The sequence below is a fragment of the Rhinatrema bivittatum genome, chromosome 4 (assembly GCF_901001135.1).
Source record: "Rhinatrema bivittatum chromosome 4, aRhiBiv1.1, whole genome shotgun sequence".
NCBI lineage: Eukaryota > Metazoa > Chordata > Amphibia > Gymnophiona > Rhinatrematidae > Rhinatrema > Rhinatrema bivittatum.
Genome location: NC_042618.1, coordinates 345,294,952 through 345,314,191, shown reverse-complemented (window position 1 = coordinate 345,314,191; position 19,240 = coordinate 345,294,952). Strand labels below are relative to the sequence as shown.

Below are 19,240 nucleotides of genomic sequence, written 5' to 3'. Positions count from 1 at the left end.
AGCCCGGTCAACTCTGATGCGAGTTTGGGCTTTTTTTTTTCTAGAGATTCACTTTTTTTTTTTCAGTTTATGGGTTGCTTATTATTGGGTGATTTTTGCTGTCAATCGCGTTTTTTGGGGGGGCTTGGTGGGTGGAACGAGCCCAGCCATCCTTGCATTGGCTGCTGCTGCCGATGAGGCCTGGCCATGAGGAGTACTGACTGCAAGCAGCAGTGTCTGGTGATCATGGAAGGGAGTGAAGCACTTAACTGGCAACAATCAAAAAGACGAGGTACATGAGTGTGGGGGCCAGACATGTGCTTGAGGGGGAGAGATGTGCTGGGGGGAGGAGAGAGATGAGTGTGTGGGGGACAGACAATTTGTTTTATTATTGTTTCTCATAAATTATAACAATAACATGAATCTTGGAATATATATTTTTAATATAAATTTAAGGTTTTCATGAGATAGGTTGTGTCGTGAAACATTTTATTTATGTATATATTTAAGGAAACATACATAAATTGTCGAAATATGTTTCGTTCGTTTAACCTTTAACCTCTGGTTTACTAGTAGACTGAATTACCGTGTCGTGAAATTATGTTTGTCTAAAAAGTGTGTCACCAACATGAAAAGTTTGGAAAGCTCTGGGTTAGAGGATAGGCTCTGTCCTGATATAGGGCATCCTTCAAGTTTTAGTCTGTCTCCACCTGCTGGAAAGGAGGCTCAACCCACTGTCTGGACTGATCCGGGTATGTACAGGGAATCTTTTTTTTTTTTAATTTAACAAAAACTGTTAATACTTGCTTGATCTGGAAACTTATGACACGAAAGAACCCCACAGGGAGAAGAAACTAAGGAAGAAGGGGAACCGCAGGTTCAGCTGCCTGCATCTGCTGGAGACAGACAAATAGTGAAGGAATGCAGGGTAGGCTCTGTCCTGATATGGGATACCCTTTCAGTTTTTGTCTGTCTCCATCTGCTGGACAGGAGGCTCAACCCACTGTCTGGACTGATCCGGGTACATACAGGGAATACTAGTTTCTCTGTGCTCACCACCCATAAGTAGCAGCAATGATGTCACAAGGAAAGCTGTCTGCTCTGCCTCCTTCTGCAGCTAGGGGGACATAACCCACTTGTCTGGACAAGTGTAGCAGGATGAAATGGAAAAGAAAATTAGGTCTTACCTTCGATAATTTTCGTTCCTGTAGTACCAAGAATCAGTCCAGACCTGGGTTTTGCCTCCGCACCAGCAGATGGAGACAGAGCAAGATTTGACTGGCTCTGCCATATATACCAGGGTGCCACATACAGTCTGCCAGTATTATGCAATGTCAAAGGAGAATGACTCCCAAACCAAACTAACTATATACAGGAACCTGAACCTGAAAAATGGATCACTGACCCCAACAACAAACCAGACCCATAAGAGAGGGTACCAACGGAAGAAAATCGCAGATCAGAGGAAAGCAAAAACAGAAGTAGCGGACTCTCCTTAACCTTTATGCACACAGTGGGCGGGACTCTGGACTGATCCTTGGTACTACAGGAACGAAAATTATCAAAGGTAAGACCTAATTTTCTTTTCCCTGTATGTACCGGATCAGTCCAGACTCCTGGGATGTACCAGAGCTTATACCTACGTGGAATGGGAACCAGAGAGGCCCGCTCTCAACACGCCTGCTCTGAAATTTCCCCCCTTCGGATCCTGTACATCGAGACTGTAATGTCGCGCAAAAGTATGCAAAGTCTACCAAGTTGCTGCCCTGCAAATCTCTTGTAGGGAAACCTGATTACACTTCACCCAGGAAGCCGCCTGGGAGCGTGTGGAATGTGCCTTAAGCTCTACTGGCAAGGGCCGACCACAAAGCAAATATGCATAATTTATGGCCTCTTTCAGCCACTGGGCTATCGTGGTTTTGGACGCCACATTATCCCGCTTTGGACCATTCCAGAGAACAAAGAGATGATCCGAGACTCTAAAATTGTTGGTAACTTCCAGATAACGCAACAGCGCCCTACGAACATCCAACTTTCTCAAATCCTTCGAAAGAGGATCCGACTTATCCAGATCGGAAAATGAGGGGAGTTCCACCGACTGATTCAAATGAAAAGAGGAAACTACCTTCGGAAGAAAGGATGGTACCGTTCGTAAACTAACCCCGGAATCAGAAATCCTCAAGAAAGGCTCCCTGCAGGACAACGCCTGTAATTCAGAAACTCGACGCACCAAGGAAATTGCCACTAGAAATACCACTTTCAACGTGAGGTCCTTCAGAGTCGCTCTCTTCAACGGCTCAAAAGGAAGCGCACACAAAGCCTAAAGAACCACATTCAAATTCCAGGATGGACATGGAGAATTCACTGGTGGACGTAAATGTTTTGCCCCTCTAAGAAAACGAGAAACATCAGGGTGCGCCGCCAATGTCACCCTGTAAATAGAACTGCGTAAACAGCCTAGGGCCGCCACCTGCACCTGCAAGGAGCTACAGGACAAACCCTTAGCAAAACCGCCCTGCAGAAAAGCTAGTATACTAGATACTGACGCCCGAGTGGGAACAATCCTACGATCAACGCACCATGACTTGAAAATCTTCCAAACTCGCATGTAAGATAGCGAAGTCGACACTTTGCGTGATCTCAGGAGAGTGGACACCACCGCATCCGAATAACCTTTACTTTTTAGACGCCGCCTCTCAAACACCATGCCGCTAGACAAAAGCGACCTACCTGATCGAAACTAACGGGCCCCTGGTGAAGAACGCCCGGGAGGCACGGAAATCGCAGCGGACCCTCCACCGCGAGATTGATTAGGTCCGCGAACCACGGACAATAGGGCCATTCGGGAGCCACCAGGATCTCCTCCGCCGGATGGTTCTCTATTCGACGAAGCACCTTGCCGATAAGCGGCCAAGGTGGAAAAACATACAGCAGAACTGTCGTCAGCCAGGGCAACGCCAGAGCATCCATGCCCTCTGCCCTTGTGTCCCTGCGACGAGCAAAGAAGCGCAGAGCTTTGGCATTCTTGAAGGTCACCATCAGATCCATGCACGGTGTGTGCCCCATCTGTCGCAGATGAGTTGAAAAGCCCTGTCTGCCAGTTCCCACTCTCTGGGGTCAAGCTGATTTCGACTTAGAAAATCTGCATGTACATTGTCGACCCCTGCTATGTGGGATGCAGCTATGCTGGCTAGGTGCTGTTCCGCCGGGCCGACAAGAAACTAACAAGAAGAAAATACCAACCGAACCTAAAAAGACGTATGGGGAGGGGGGGGGTGGGGGGGAGGGAGGCGCAAATGACCGACTGCCACAGCAGAAAAGTTAAGCGAGAGACATGCTACAATTTTTTTTTTTTTTTTTACTTAGCGCGATCCAATCTGCTCCGCTGTCCACCAACGGGTCCTGAAGCGGTCTGGCTGGGGTGAGTGATCCGGGTTCCCCTTATCACCCCAAGCTGGGCTGCCCAAAGGCAAAGGTAGGGCCCTCGATCCTTAGCCACAGCTGCCTGCAGAACCAGGGGGGATGATCCCCTCAGGACCTGCCAACCCCCTGGGAGGCTAAAATTGTCTGCTCTGAGAATGACTTCCTTTTTTTTTTTTTTAAATAACTTAATTAAGCTATCCAAACAAACTATCTAATTCTACCCTTTTTTATTTATTTATTTTTTTTAAATCAGCTCAGACTGAGTAATGCACCCAGACCATCTGCTGGAGACAGAGTAATACTGGCAGACTGTGGGTGGCACCCTGGTATATATGGCAGAGCCAGTCAAATCTTGCTCTGTCTCCATCTGCTGGTGCGGAGGCAAAACCCAGGAGTCTGGACTGATCCGGTATGTATAGGGAAGAGCAATTTCTCTATGGTTTCATCCCACTGTCTTCTGGTTTTCTCTTATTTACTGCTATACATTTACCTATCTCTTTGTGTGCCCACTTCCTATACTCCCAGACTAACTGGCTAGTCATGTCGCATAATCCTCCTCTTGCCACCCTGTTATTTCCAGTCATTCCTCACTTACTGTTCCTTTCCCAGAATCCTTCACTTGCTGCTTGATCATTTCTCAGATTCTTTTATTACAACAACTCACATATTTTCTTTCTCTTCAGGGAGTGTTTTCTCCTCTTCCTCAAACGATAATAAACTGTCTACTGACACAGAGGTGAAAGGATGCCCTTTTCCAATCACTTCCAGGCCATCGATTTCCTAAAAAAAGAGAATGAGAAATTTATTCCAGCTGATCATCTCAATAAAACTAAAACTGCATATTGGGGTTCAAAATACAATTGTGTAAGGCTGCAAAGAGCAAAATGATCCTTTTGGGAAAGATGGTAGTGCCAAATGAACATTTTCACTAACATCATACTGAAATGTTGCATATCACACTACCTTGTGACTAACAGAAACATTTCACTGGTCACTAAATCTTCTTGTGTGACTATCAAAGACATGCCAACTATGCCCCAAATCTCATCATCACTCTGAGAATGTAAGTGAACCCCACAATTCAACATCATTCCACATTCCAACACTTTCGAGGCAAGTTTCAATAATGATGGGTGGGGGTGGGAGGCAGATGAAAAGTCTGCGGGTACTTTCACCCGGAGAATTTGCACCAGTTTTCAAAGAGAATGCACATGCATACTTTTCCCTTTAAAAATTGCCCAAGGAAAAAAGTACATGCAGAGATTTGTACCTCCATTTTCTGCAAGCAATTTTTCTGACCAAAACATTGTGCTCACTGCCCCTGCCTAACCCTGCTCTGGGAATGCCCCCCCCTTACAATGAGGGTAAAAATATGCACATGTGGCACAATGCACATAATCTCGCTCGCATATAGGGTGGGCAATTTTCAAAAACCCTTTTTACCCAAGTCAATGGTTTTTGAAAATTTCTCTCCTTATGCTCTCCTGGGGCACTAATGTAGCACCGTATCGCTCAATGTACCCAGGATACAATATAATGGGTCATCATCCATCTCTGCAATTATCCCCCTTGCCCTGCCCCTTATTACCTACATATGTCTGATGTAAAGGGATGAGTTTGCATCCTACTAACACTAATCAAGGTTTATCAAAGTGTCATTGCCCTATCTCAGCACACATTAGTATTTATTTCAAGAATGTTATCTCATGCCATAACAGAAAATTATCTCATCCTTCCTAATGACTTACCACCTGAGCAAAATTCATTTCCTCCAGGATTTCTCTGAGCTCATGTCGCCGTTGAAGGAGGTAGAGACTTTCATCCCATTTCCAGTTTCGCTTTTTCACAGGAAAACTACAACCTGTGGAATCACCCATATGTAAACCAAGGAGTAAATTGCTTGCCATCTGCCTGTCTACATTCTAGAATTCATCACCTGCTGCACATCTATCCTCTGCCATCTATCCATCATACACCTGCCTACTTGTTTATCACTCTTCATAGTCTGTTACCTACCACTTCATACCTGCTATATGCACTCTACACTGCATACCTGCCTGTCCATTCTCCCTTGACTGTTACCCACTGTACACCTCACTGTCTATCATCCAGACTTTATTATCCCCCACTATTCTAATCCAAGCTTTGCCCCTCATGGCACTCACTCACCTGTTTCCTTTATAATGTTTGGGGGTCTTCCCACATGAGTGAATGGTGCCGGGTATCCACGCTCACGCTGAGTTAATGTCATCATCAAACCACTCATTTCATTCCCAATGGGCTCTGTTTGGTTCCAGAATTCACTTCCAACACGATAGCCCTAAGGAGAGATTTCAAATTCAGGTATCATGCAGAATGACGGATCACTAAGGAATCTGGCCAACCAATTAACCAGGCATATTTGACTGGAAATCAATGCCACACACTGTCCAAATATTTCTACAAGGCAGTCATCTAAACCAATTAACCAAATTACCACATTTATGCATTTGTATGCTAACATCCAGGCATTCTACTAGGTACCCATCTAACTACCCAACCAACCATTGACATTCCCACCAGACATATATCCAACCCCACAATTCAACATCATTCCACATTCCAACACTTTCGAGGCAAGTTTCAATAATAATGGGTGGGGGTGGGAGGCAGATGAAAAGTCTGCGGGTACTTTCATCCGGAGAATTTGCACCAGTACATCAAATATTCATACAGCCACTCATCTAGCCACCCAGTCATTCTGCATCCATGTAAGCCATTCTGTCAATAGTTCTGCCATCCACTGACCAGATATTCATCTGGCCATTGTATTGAGCATCCAGTCATCCATACAGATCTAATGACAGTACAAATACAATAAAGACAATAAAATAGTTTGGTTGATAAGCTTAACTGCACAAACTCCAGCAAGAAACAGTTTAAGAGGTGCATGAAGTTAGTCCACGGATTTATGCCTCCCGGAGGCAGACGTAAATCCACGTGCGCCAGCGAGACGCTGGCACGCCGAGACGTGACCCGGGGGCGGTTCCAGAGGGCACAGCCATGCCCCCAGACCGCCCCGGGCCGAAACCACGCCCCCGGGCCCACCCCCGAAACGCCGCGTCAATCGGCCCCGCCCCCGACAAAAAACCCCGGGACTTACGCGAGTCCCGGGGCTCTGCGCGCGCCGGCAGGCCTATGGAAAATAGGCGCGCCGGCGCGCAAGGCCCTGCTCGTGTAAATCCGGGCGGATTTACGCGAGCAGGGCTTTTAAAATCCGCCCCTCAGTGTAGCTGTGTTTAAAAAAGGATTGGATAAGTTCTTGGAGGAGAAGTCCATTACCTGCTATTAAGTTCACTTAGAGAATAGCCCCTGCCATTAGCAATGGTAACATGGAATAGACTTAGTTTTTGGGTACTTGCCAGGTTCTTATGGCCTGGATTGGCCACTGTTGGAAACAGGATGCTGGGCTTGATGGACCCTTGGTCTGACCCAGTATGGCATTTTCTTATGTTCTTATGTTCTTATAAATGTGTAAAACATGAATCATGCTATGGCAGCATTATACAATAACAAGCAGCATGACCGGATCCATGTAAAATTGATGGTAGAATTACTGATTCATGGCTGATCCAGTATCTTAGTGGTAGTGCTGCATTCTACCATGCAGAGAGATTTGGGTTTGACTCCAGGGCCAGGTCTTGCACTCCCTGGCTCCACCTGGGCTGGTGCTGCCTTGGTGATACCAGGATATATAAAACAGAACAATTCCCCAGGTAGTTGCAAATGAAGGCTCATAACAACAGATCTCGGCCTTGGCTTCACTTGAGCCAGAAGCCCAAAGGAGCAGGAAGAAACGGATGAGCCAAAAAATAAAAAAGGATTACTGATTTACTACTAATATGATCCAATCATTTGATGCAATGGTAAGTGACATTAAACTAAAAACGATAAAGCAAGTTTGCTTATCATAAACAGTATTTTCCATAGATACAAGAATGAATTAGCCATAACACATAGATAATGTCATCCAGCGGCACTGAACAGACCATGTGTGGGAATTCCCACTCAGACATTGCTTTGTGAGACCCATCAGTCGATTTTAGAGCTAAGTCTTCCTAGGTAGTGGACTCTTCAGGGAGACGGGTGGGTATTTAATTTGGCTAATTCATCCTCTTATCTATGGAAAACACCATTTACAGTAAGAAAACTTGCTTTGTCTGTTGATAAGCAGGGCTGAATTAGCCATGACATGTGGAGAGTCCCAAGCTGAGGGGTGCAGCATATCTTTTACTGAATAAGCAATCCACACCCCATTCTGGAGAATAGACTACTGTGTGAACAGGCTATGAAAAACTGATTGTCTGAATTTACTGTCACTCTTTGAGGGATTGTCCAGACAGAAGTGGGACGTAAAAGTGTGTATTGACAACCACGGTGCAGCTTTACAGATGTCTTCGAGAGGTACGGCTCACAGATGAGCCACTGATGCAGCCATGGCTTTAACTTGATAAGCCTTGATGGTGTCTGTAATTTGAAGGCCTGCTAGTCTATAGAAGTATGGAATGTAGTCTGCTAGCCAGTTGAACAATGTATGTTTGGCTATTGCTCTGCCCAATCTATTGAAATTGTAAGAGACAAATAATTAGAAGCCTGACGATGAAGCTGAGTTCTTTTAGTTAAGCCAAGGCCTGTTTACATTCTAAAGTATGAAGGGCTTCCTTGCCTTCATGTGCATGAGGTTTCAGGAAGAACATAAGGAGATCAATATTCAAAGCATGCTCAGTACTAATTAACCGGATAAGCAGGACTTATGCAGCTAAGTAGCGGCTGCTGAATATGTGCCCATGTTCAATGGCCACCACTTACCCATATAAGTCCCTTATATGGCTAAAAAGTTAGTCACATAAGATATGGGCAGGCAGTGGACGGATAAGGGCAGAGTGAGTTAGCAGTACAACTTATGCAGCTAACTGCCAATATTCAGGCTTAGCTGCAAAAGTTGTACAGTTAAGCTAGACGTGCCCTAGAGCAGGACTAAACTGACCCAGTTAGACTTATCCAGTTAAGCACTCAGTTATACTTGTACAATCAGCGGCATAGTCATGTTGCTGAAAATACATCGTAACTTAGCCAGATAAGTTCTAACTGGCTAAGTTACTTAACTGGCCAGTTTTATATATTGATCCCAGATAGTACAATAGCTTGATTAATGTGGAAAGCTGGCACGATCTTTGATAGAAACTTCGGATGGGTCGGAGCACCATCCTATTGTGAAAGAATTGTATATAAGGAAGATAATGAGCTAAAACCTGAAGTTCACTGACTTTTTTGACTGAGGTTATTGTGACCAGAAATATTATTTTCCATGTTAGAAACTTCCATGTTAGAAACTTGAGCATGGCCGTCTCTAATGGATCAAAGGGCAGTTTTTTCAGTTGTGCCAGGACGACATTTAGATCCCAAGGAACGGGAGGCTTTACAATTGATGGTTTAGTATGCCACAAACCTTTCATGAATTTGGACACTAATGGATGGAGTTAGGCTTACCCTCGGTTTGAACATGATAAACTGCTATAACTCTGAGATGACTCTTACTGATGAGGTGGCAAGGCCTGAATCAGATAGTGAAAGCAGATTATTCAGTAACTCTTTTGGTTCACGGATCCAACTTATTGTGTTGACATCATGTACAGAACCTTTTCCATTTGAAACTATAAGATCTTCTAGTTCAAGATTTTCTGGTGGACACTAATATGCCCTCCACTGCTTTGGGTAAGAACAAAGCCTTTATCATTGAGCATTCAACATCCAAGCCATCAAGATGAGGGAGGGAAGGTTCAGATGAAACAAGATGTCCCTCTACATGAGTTAATTAAGTATGGATCTGATCTGAGAGATATCGGAGGATGACTGGAGCACTGTATTAGATACAATACATGGATCAGAATTTTCTGGGCCACATTGGAGCTATGAGGATTAGAACAGGCCTAGTCCTTCAGTACTTTTTTGCACCATTCTGGCTATTAGTGGAATCAGTGGAAAAGTGTACATGAGATCTGCATTCCAGTTGAGCTGAAAAGCATCCTGAGCAGATATGAGTTTGCTGGGAAGAATGGAGCAAATATTTTTCTAGTTTTCTGTTTTGTTCTGATGCAAACAGGTTGATTGCTGGAAATCCCCAGAGGCTGAACAGTCTGTAGTCTTTTGACTGCTAAAAGGACCATTCATGTGGATGAAAGATTCTGCTGAGGTGAAAGGCCAATGTGTTGGAGATTCCAGGAAGGTAGGTTGCTTGAGGTATAGTTTGATATTTGCAAGCCTGTGTTGCGTTCGTGCCTCTTCTCGCCCCTCGCTCCACCCTCTCTACCTGGGATGTGACTCCCCTCGGCTCTGACGGACAGTGCTGCCGCGGCTTCTCTCCGCCTCTTGGTCCCGGTTCCCCCGGGCTGGCCTGACGCTACGGATCCGCCATGTTCCCGATGTCGTAGGGGCGCGCACGCTCCAGACATTGTACCAGCAAGGGAGCGAACCTCGGGGGCGTCCCCCCGTAGTGACGTCATCCATTTGCACTTTAAAAGGTCTTTGTTTGCTAACCTCTAACGAGTTAGCATGGAACCAACGGGACTTGCTTCGGCAGTCCACGATACTTGCAACAACGATCCGAGTCAGCCGGGGAACCCGTCCCCACTGCTCGGTCTTTTCAAACTTACCAGGAGTACCCGCTCCATGGGGGCTCCACTCTCTCTTCTTGATTTCAGATTGCCAGAACACTCGGAAGACTCCTCATTCCTGGAAGCGATCGCTGACGTGAACACAGTGAGTTCTATTACATAAGAATCGGTACTCGCTCCATGAGGGCCTACATTCCTATTGCTCTGAAGACTCCCTTCGGTCCAAGACGTTATCGCAGGTACAGAGATCAAGAGTTACATTGGCAAGATTACAGATAGGAACCGGTACTCGCTCCACGAGGGCCCATGTTCCTAGAATCTTATACAGACTCTCTTCTACTCTAGAAGCCATTTCACATACAGCAATTGTGAGTTCTTATTACAGACTGTTTGTGGGAACCAGTGCTTGCCTACGGCTCCTGTTCCTGAACATACTGAAGACTCTCTGTGGCATAGAGACCATTGCAGGCATCTACTATTGTGAGTGTACCATCTCGTATCCAGTATACCCTGTCTACTCACTACTTCTAGTCTCTCTCTACAGCTCAGCGACCCAGAGATTATATTCCAGTATCAGAAGGACTTCATCCTTGCCGGACACAGCAACTCACTACTGCCACCTCTGGTGGTCCAGCTTCCAGTCTAATAAAGAACTATTGAGATAGATCTTAAAAATATACGCGCAATTATCTTCAACGGAAATGCGCCATACACTTTGCATTTTATGTTAATGTCTTTCTTTGGAATGACAGTCGAGGCATATTTTTTGCTAAAACAACTATGAGGTGGTGGTTTCGCCTAGTGATCTTGTTAGCCAAGAAATGTATTTTGCAAAAGTGGTTAGCCACTGATCCTCCTACTCTAACGCAACTAAGTAATATCATTCACCAGACCTGTCTACTGGATAAGTATATTGCTAAAGTGGAATGGTTTCACCCCTGTATACACTTTGTGAATCGATGGGAGACGTACCTTAACTCTGTCTCTCCTTCTGTACGCAGTTTACTTCTTAATGATTTACCCATATGTTAAACAGTGAAGGAGTATATCTATAACTATCTTTTACTGTTACAGTCCTCGATTGCTTGGCTTTCTTTGTTCATTAAGACCGATGTCCTGGGGGAGGGGGGGGGGGGGGGAAGGGGGTACTGCTTAGTTGTAAGTTTTGTTCTGGAATTTATTCTTCACTGTTTCTCCGGCTTAAAAGAGTATGGCTGGACAATGGCATATGTGGAAAAAGTTTTGTTTTCTGGAACGTATGTATGAAAGTGGAAACCAGAAAATGTGACCATTGGTATTGTACAGTTGACACAGTTTGTTAAAATTGTCACTATTATAAAAATAAAAGGAAAAAAAAAATATACGCGCGCGCAAACAAAAGTACACCGGATTTTATAAGATACGCGCGAGGCCGTGCGTATCTTATAAAATCCGGGGTCGGCGCACGCAAGTCTGTGCAAGGCTGCGCAAAATCGGCAGCTTGCACGCGCCGAGCTGCGCAACTTGCCTCCGTTCCCTCCGAGGCCACTGCGAAATCGCAGTGGCCTCGGAGGGAACTTTCTTTCCTCGTCCCCCACCTTCCCCTCCCTTCCCCTATCTACCCCACTCCTCAGCCCTACCGAAATCCCCCCCTACCTTTGTTGGGCAAGTTACGCCTGCTTGAAGCAGGCGTTACTTGTGCGTGCCGCCTCGGCATCCCCTGGCACAGGCCGCCGTGCCGGGGGACTCGGGACCGCCCTCCCATCCTGCCTCTGAACCGTCACCACGCCCCTGGACCCGCCCTGGACCGCCCCTGACCCCGGACACGCCCCTCCCGCCCCTTTTACGAAGCCCAAGGACTTACGCGCATCCCGGAGCTTTGCGCGTGCCGGCGGCCTATGCAAAATAGGTGCGCCGGCGCGCAAGTGCCCTGCGCTCGTAAATCCAGCAGGATTTACGCACGCAGGGCTTTTAAAATCTAGCCCATTGTGTTTATCTCATATTCTAGCCTAGCCGGTGGTTCCTCTCAGGATCTCCTCCTGGGGGCGCAGTCATCTGCCATCGGCCCAGGGATTCATCATTTCCTCCAAGTGGTCATTCCTTTCACTATTGTCACTTTGTGGGAGCCAACCACTACAGATTACTGACTCCGCTCACGGAAGTATTATGTAGACAGCTACTCCTCTTTCTCTGAGACTTGCCATCCAGTGTTCCCTCCATGTGACAGGGGCCGGTCAATGGCACGGATACCCTGTCACATGGTAAGGGCAAAGGCCATTGGCACCATTTTTATTAGTGGCAGCCGACGGCCCGAGAGCGGGAGATCGCTCCCGGGACCCCCACTGGACCACCAGGTACCTGTAAAATGTTTTTGGGGGAGTCGGGAGGGTGGGGGAAGCTAAGGGATTAGTTTTAAAGGGTCGGGGTGGGTTTTTTGTTTATCAGCTCGGGCGCAGCCGATAAACAAAACCGCGATCGGGCCGGACGAAAAAAAAACACGATGTGAATCGGAACCGGAATCCGAACCGATTCTGGTTCCGATTCACATCTCTATGTAGACTGTCTGAGATAGAGCATTTACGGGCTCGAAGGAACTGTCTTGTGCCAGTTGCCAACATCTATCTCCGGCCTACCCCGCGCGTTGCAGACCACTACCGGAGCTACCACGCGCAAGGCCTACAAAAAGCAAGTATTCCCCAGGTAACCCCGCTCTGCAGACCACTACCGGAGAATCCATCCCAGGTCTTCCTACTCCAGGACTGAGTTTACAAACCCCCTCCTCGGTTTTCCCTTTGCTGTATAATAAATATTCTCTGACTCCTGTGTCCATCACTGCTGAGACCCCACAGGCCTCCTCCCTGTGGGAGGAGTCAGCTCTCTCCTCAACCCAAGGGCCCACAAACCATGTTCAAACATAACAGATTGCTAACCATAGACCCGGCTCAGCTCTCAGCCTTAGGCCATTCCTAGCCTGGCCCAATGGATTTCGGAGCAACAGAGAACTTTGGAGTCGTAGACTACCGCCTTTAATCAGCTGATCACCAGACTGAATGCTTCTCCTATTCCTGACCAGAATGCATCACCACCAATGGTTACCGGGCATACTACAGTTCCTTTGCCTTCTCCTACTTGTTTCTCAGGAGACTCCCTGTTGTGTAGGGGCTTTCTAAATTAGTGCTGTATGCACTTCTCCTTACAACTGCTGTACATCCCTACAGCAATTACCAAGATGACGTATATCTTGTCCTTGTTGGATGGAAAAGCCCTGGCTTGGGCTTCACCATTATGGGAACACAATGATCCAGTCCTGAATGATTTGCCTGGTTTTCTGACTCTCTTCAAATCTGTATTTGATTACCCCGCACGCCAGTCTGTAGCTGATTCAGCACTCCTACACCTCCAACAAGGGACTAAGCTACTCCCGGACTACATAATCGAATTTAAAACTCTGTCTTCTGAACTCCTATGGGATTTGGGTTGTTTACGAGCTATCTTCTTAGAAGGCCTCAGCTCCCTTCTACCGGGCCATGATAGCAGCACGGTGTTTCAATCTTGGGCAGAGAAAGGGGTAATGTTTGCTTTTCATTTGTACGATCCTGAGTCCAGAATACTGCTGGACTTTGATACGCTGGCACGAACCTTTCAATTAACAACGAAACAATGTTATGCTTTCCTTCAAGCCCATCACTGCTTACATTTTTTGCCTGGACACTTAATACGTTGGAGGCTGAGATAAAATTCACCAATGCCATCTTTGACACCGCCTGCTTGGCAAACACTATTACAGGCTGAAAAATATTGGGCCAGCTGTTTTGCACTACTGACCCTGCAACCCGACTGGCTACCCGGTGATCCACAGTTTTGGCTTCCCCCGTTACTGAGCAGCAGATAACTGCCTGGTTTAAAGATCTCTACACATTGCTGCCTGATTTAGGCCTCCGGGAAATACAATTTAAAATTCTGCATTGCTTCTATTACGATGATGTCCGCAGGTTTAAAATGCGGCTGGCTACGTCACCTTCATGCACAAAGGGGCGGATTTTCAGAGCCCTGCTCCCTAAATCCGCCCAAAACCGGGCGGATTTAGGCGAGCAGGGCCCTGCGCGCCGGTGAGCCTATTTTACATAGGCCTACCGGCACGCGCAGAGCCCCGGGACTCGCGTAAGTCCCGGGGTTCTCCGAGGGGGGCGTGTGGGGGGCGGGCCCGGTCGTCGCGGTGTTTAGGGGCCGTGTCGGCAGCGTTTTGGGGGCGGGTACGGGGGCGTGGCTACGGCCCGGGGCGGTCCGGGGGCGTGGCTACGGCCCGGGGCGGGTACGGAGGGCGCGGCCCATGGCCGCGCCCTCCGTACCCGCCCCCAGGTCGCGTCCCGGCGCGCAACAGGCCCGCTGGCGCGCGGGGATTTACTTCTCCCTCCGGGAGGCGTAAATCCCCGGAGAAAGGTAAGAGGGGGGTGTAGACAGGGCCGGGCGGGTGGGTTAGGTAGAGGAAGGGAGGGGAAGGTGAGGGGAGGGCGTTAGAGGATTCCCTCCAAGGCCGCTCCGATTTCGGAGCGGCCTCGGAGGGAACGGGGGTAGGCTGCGCGGCTCGGCGCGCATCGTCTATACAAAATCGATAGCCTTGCGCGCGCCGATCCCGGATTTTAGCGGATACGTGCGGCTCCGCGTGTATCTACTAAAATCCAGCGTACTTTTGTTGGCGCCTGGAGCGCCAACAAAAGTACGCCTATGCGCGCTATTTGAAAATCTACCCCAAAGTGTGGTGCTGCGGATGGTACACTGCTCCACCGGCTGGTCGAATGTCCGCTGCTCCAGTTCTTTTGGCAGGCAGTTCTAGCAGTGGTGGGGGCTTGTATTGGAGTTTCCCTCAACACAGCAGGACGTATGTTATTAACTTTCGCATCGCCTAGACTTCTACCTGGCAGCCGATCCAAGGCCAAATTTGAGTGTGTGGCTATCATGATGGCTTGTCGGACTATCCTGGCCGTTTGGACAGAGCCGTTGGCAATACCCACGGTCGATGCATGGTTTGGCAGAATGGCTTCCCTTGCACAATTGGAAAGACTGGATTTTTTAGCTGGCAAGAGACAGCCTGATAAAATCTACTGTACCTGCTGGGATATTTGTTTCAATGCCTTCCCTAAGGCTCTTCAGGATGGACTGCGAATTAATGGGTACACACTGCAATGGTCCTCCAAAGAGGGGGGGACGTGGGGGGGTTAAGGTGTGAATGAGGGTTGACTGTGGTGTGCTTGTGATGTTACTGGGGTGGTGGTGGGTTTATTGGTGGGAAATGGAAAATCAGGGATTGGCGGTATTGTGGGATCTATCCTTGGACATGTTACTATGGTTGTAAAGATTCAACAATGTACTCTGTGCCTTCGGCTGAATGTTTAGCATTTTTGTCTGACATTTCCATGTTAATAAAAAGTATTTTGACAAAAAAAGAAGGCCTCAGCTCCCGTATAAAAGATGAAACACCTTGAATAGAGAAATAAAGTCCAAATGGAAATGTACAGTGATATCTTATTTTGGCTCCTCGCAGGGCTCTAGTGGCCTCTCGAAGTTCAAAGCGTTTTCGCAAAGTTAAAGATGCTAATGTTGTGCCCGTTGGTCGCAGACGGCTACAACCTTTGCTGCTCACCTCATTTTGCCCAGTAGCTCCAATTCTGGCTAAGATGGCCGCCTCTGCTTCTGCACGCCGACCTCACTGGCGTTCCCGGGACAGCATGGGCGATCCCGGTCACCATCTTGAGTCTGGTGTGACCTAGGGCACACGCGCGCCTGCCTCCTTCTTATGCACATCATGGAGGGAACCTCGGGGGCGTCCCCTCTGCATGACGTCACTACCTAGATGTATTTAAGCCTACCGGACTTTCCTACCTACGAGTTAGCAAGGATTCCATCTTGCTCAATTTCTTTCCTCTGAGACTCTTCGCCTCGCTGTTCCTGCGTTCCAGATTGAGTGTCTCAGGTACCCGCTCCTCGGGGGCCTTGCTGCACTCAGGGCTATCCGCTCCTCGGAGACCCTTATCTGCCTGTCTCTCCTTCACAGCTTCCTCGGACAACACTTCACTGTTCCTGCTTCGGGTCTCTGCTGCTTCTACTACGAATTCTCTACTGCAATACCACGGAGTGAGTACAAGACCTGCCCTACATTACTGCTTCCATCTTGCTGTGTGGATCCTCGAGTTACCCCGCTCTGCGGACCACTACCGGATCCAAGCTGTCTTGTGCCAGTTGCCAACATCTATCTCCGGCTTACCCCGCGCTGCAGACCACTACCGGAGCTACCACGCACAAGACCTATCAAGAAGCAAGTATTCTCCGGGTTACCCCGCTCTGCAGACCACTACCGGATCCACGCTGTCTTGTGCCAGTTGCCAACATCTGTCTCCAGCTTAACCCGCGCTGCGGACCACTACCGGAGCTACCACGCACAAGGCCTATCAAGAAGCAAGTATTCTCCAGGTTACCCCACTCTGTGGACCACTACCAGATCCATGCTGTCTTGTGCCAGTCGCCAACATCTATCTTCGGCCTACCCAGCGCTACAGACCACTACAGGAACTACCACGCGCAAGACCTACCAAGAAGCAAGTATTCCCCGAGTTACCCCGCTCTGCAGACCACTACCGGAGAATCCATCCCAGGTCTTCCTACTCCAGGACTGAGTTTACAAACCCGCTCCTTGGGTTTCTCTTTGCTGTATAATAAATATTCTCTGACTCCTGTGTCCATCACTGCTGAGACCCCGCCTGTCATGGAGAGTCCCCACAGGGCTCCTCCTTGCCACATCAGCTGAATTTTTGTAAGTATCTGTCTCGGGGACCTCTCGGATCCTTAAGTTACATCGCCATGAGCGATTCTCGAGATCCTCAAGTTTTTCTATAATAGCATTGTTTTCTTGTTGTAGCTGCTGGTATTGGGAGGTGATTGTCGCCATATTCACCACATGCCCATCAACCTGATTTTCAAGGTCATCTATTCAGTTCCCCAAGGCCGCAAGATCTTCTCTAATATCAACTATAGAGGCTAGTAGCTCCGCTTTATGTTGTTTAAGGTCCGTTCGGAGCTCCTGGAACCAGCCGCACATTTCATCTCTGCTGGGGAGATCTTTTGTATGCGTCTCCAGCCCGAGATCTGATGCTTCCTCTGATGGTGCCTCCGGGATCTGTTTCTGGAATCCGAAATGCTTTAAATCCGCCGTTTTCTGTTTTGTAGTCATCGCAAGTGATTCGGGAGTTTTAGCAAAATAAATATTGGTCTCGCTATGACTTTTTGCTATCAGGGGCGGGAAATGCAGAGTCCGGAATCAAGAGCTCTGCTCTCACGCGTCCATCTTTGTCTCGCGCTGCACAGCGCCCCCCCCTGGAAATAGGATCTTTTAAAAGTGTAGATTGGATGCTTTGCAGAAGACTGCTGTTCTGGTCCTATGGAAAAGGACTGCATATTCATGTGCCGTTGCTCTGTTTAAAACCATTGTTTCTCTAAGTTTTTCTCCAAAGAGGTTATCACCAAGGCAGGGCACATCCACCAATTTTTGGTCGTCCTTCTCACATAGGGTGTCGGTTTTCAACCAGGCCATGCGGTGAGCTGCAATGGATTTTGACAAGGAGCATGAGGTGGTATCCAACATCTTATAAACGGATCAAAGAAGATGGTGTATACACTCTTCAGCATCCAATAGTGGTTGAGGGTAAGTGATTCTGCTTTCACTGACACGAAAAAAAGGCTTCAGTTTTTGAATAGTCATGAAAGTATTGGACCATGAAGAACTGATGAGCAGTAAATCAGTGCATTAAGTTTGGAGCTTTGAAACATTTTCCTGCCAACATTGTTCAATAGCCTGGGATCTTTCCCTGGTAGTGCATTTGAATATATTCTTGTTTTCTTTGCTCTTTTAAGATTTGATTCTACCACTACTGATTGATGGGGTAATTGTACTATTCCAATGCTATGGATTTTTGAATTCTGTACTTAGGTCAAGTTTCTTTACTACAGGGTGTTATATTTTGTAAAATGTGATCCCCTGGGCCGAGGTGAGAGGTGTCTCCGCCCACAGGGAGGAGCCCTGTGAGCCTCACTGTCGATAGGCGCGGTCTCAGCGACATCAGACACAGCTGTGGAATAGAGTAGTATTATTGATAGAAGACAAAGGCACAACCCATGGAGCGGGAGATGCAGTAAAGTTTTGAGCAGAGGGGTATACCCAAGGGTGATACCTCAGATGTGACGATCCGGTAATGGCCCTCGGAACAGAGTACGCCAGGAAGTCTTGCAGTAGAGAGGAATACCTCAGATGTGTAGATCCAGTAGTGGCCCGCGGAGCGGGGTACGCCAGAGATGTGTCTCAGTGATGGAAATGAGAAGTTGTCCGAGGTGCAGGAACCCCAAAGAGGTTCCTGTAGCGGTGGTGCTGTAATGACCTACAGGCAGGGTATACCAGAGTGGTTCCTTTTGGGATGAAGCAGTAGTGGCCTGAGGTAGTTGAAGTCAGTAGAAATAGGTACTCACAGGATGTAGTTACAGGAAAGAGCCCAGGGAGCGGGAGCGATAACAGTCTAAGGCAGAAGGTCTTCCGAGGAGCGGATAACCTAGAGACGAAGAAGGACCCCCGAGGAGCAGGTACCCAGAGAGTCTCACGCCAAATGTAGAAACTGGAACCGGAAGTCCAAGGAACGGAATTCAGCAAGAGGGAGCTCCTTGCTAACTTGTCTAAGTGAAGGGCCAGCCAGCTTATGTACAATGGATGGATGATGTCATCCGGAGGAGACGCCCCCGAGGTTTCCGCCATGACGTGTACAAAGGTGGCCCATGCGCACGCGTGCCTAAGTAATTCCTGGAACAAGATGGCGGTCGGCAGCGCCCACGCCTTCCCAGGAACACCAGGCTGGTCGTTGGCGGAGGCTGCCATTCTGCCAAAGGATGATAATGCAGCATAGAAAGAAGTGAGCATTAGTGGTCAAAGCCGTCTGTGACCGACGGGCGTAACACAGGGGCACAGGAAATGGGTTTTTCCCATATTTTCATTTTAAACTTGCAGGATATGATGGACCAGAATAGCTCCTGTTCCACTGGAGCTTCCATAACCTGGAGGAGGCCCAAGATGTCTGCATGAGAATTGTTGTCCTTATGTACATTTACTCCACTGGCGTTTCCTAATTTGCCCAGAAACCTGGAGTAAAAAAGATCTTTCAGGGGAGACA

At 47.9% G+C, this 19,240-nt stretch overlaps 1 protein-coding gene across 1 annotated transcript in view; it reads right to left on the bottom strand.

Moving 5' to 3' along the window:
- The window catches only part of LOC115090937 (MYCBP-associated protein-like), a 140,822-nt gene that overhangs the window by 47,315 nt on the left and 74,267 nt on the right, over positions 1-19,240 (bottom strand). The window contains exons 7-9 of the mRNA XM_029600628.1: positions 5,572-5,722; positions 5,151-5,263; positions 4,067-4,182 (exon numbers count right to left, since the gene is read on the bottom strand). Of these exons, the coding sequence (XP_029456488.1) occupies positions 4,067-4,182; positions 5,151-5,263; positions 5,572-5,722 (380 nt within the window). The remainder of the gene's footprint in view (positions 1-4,066; positions 4,183-5,150; positions 5,264-5,571; positions 5,723-19,240) is intronic.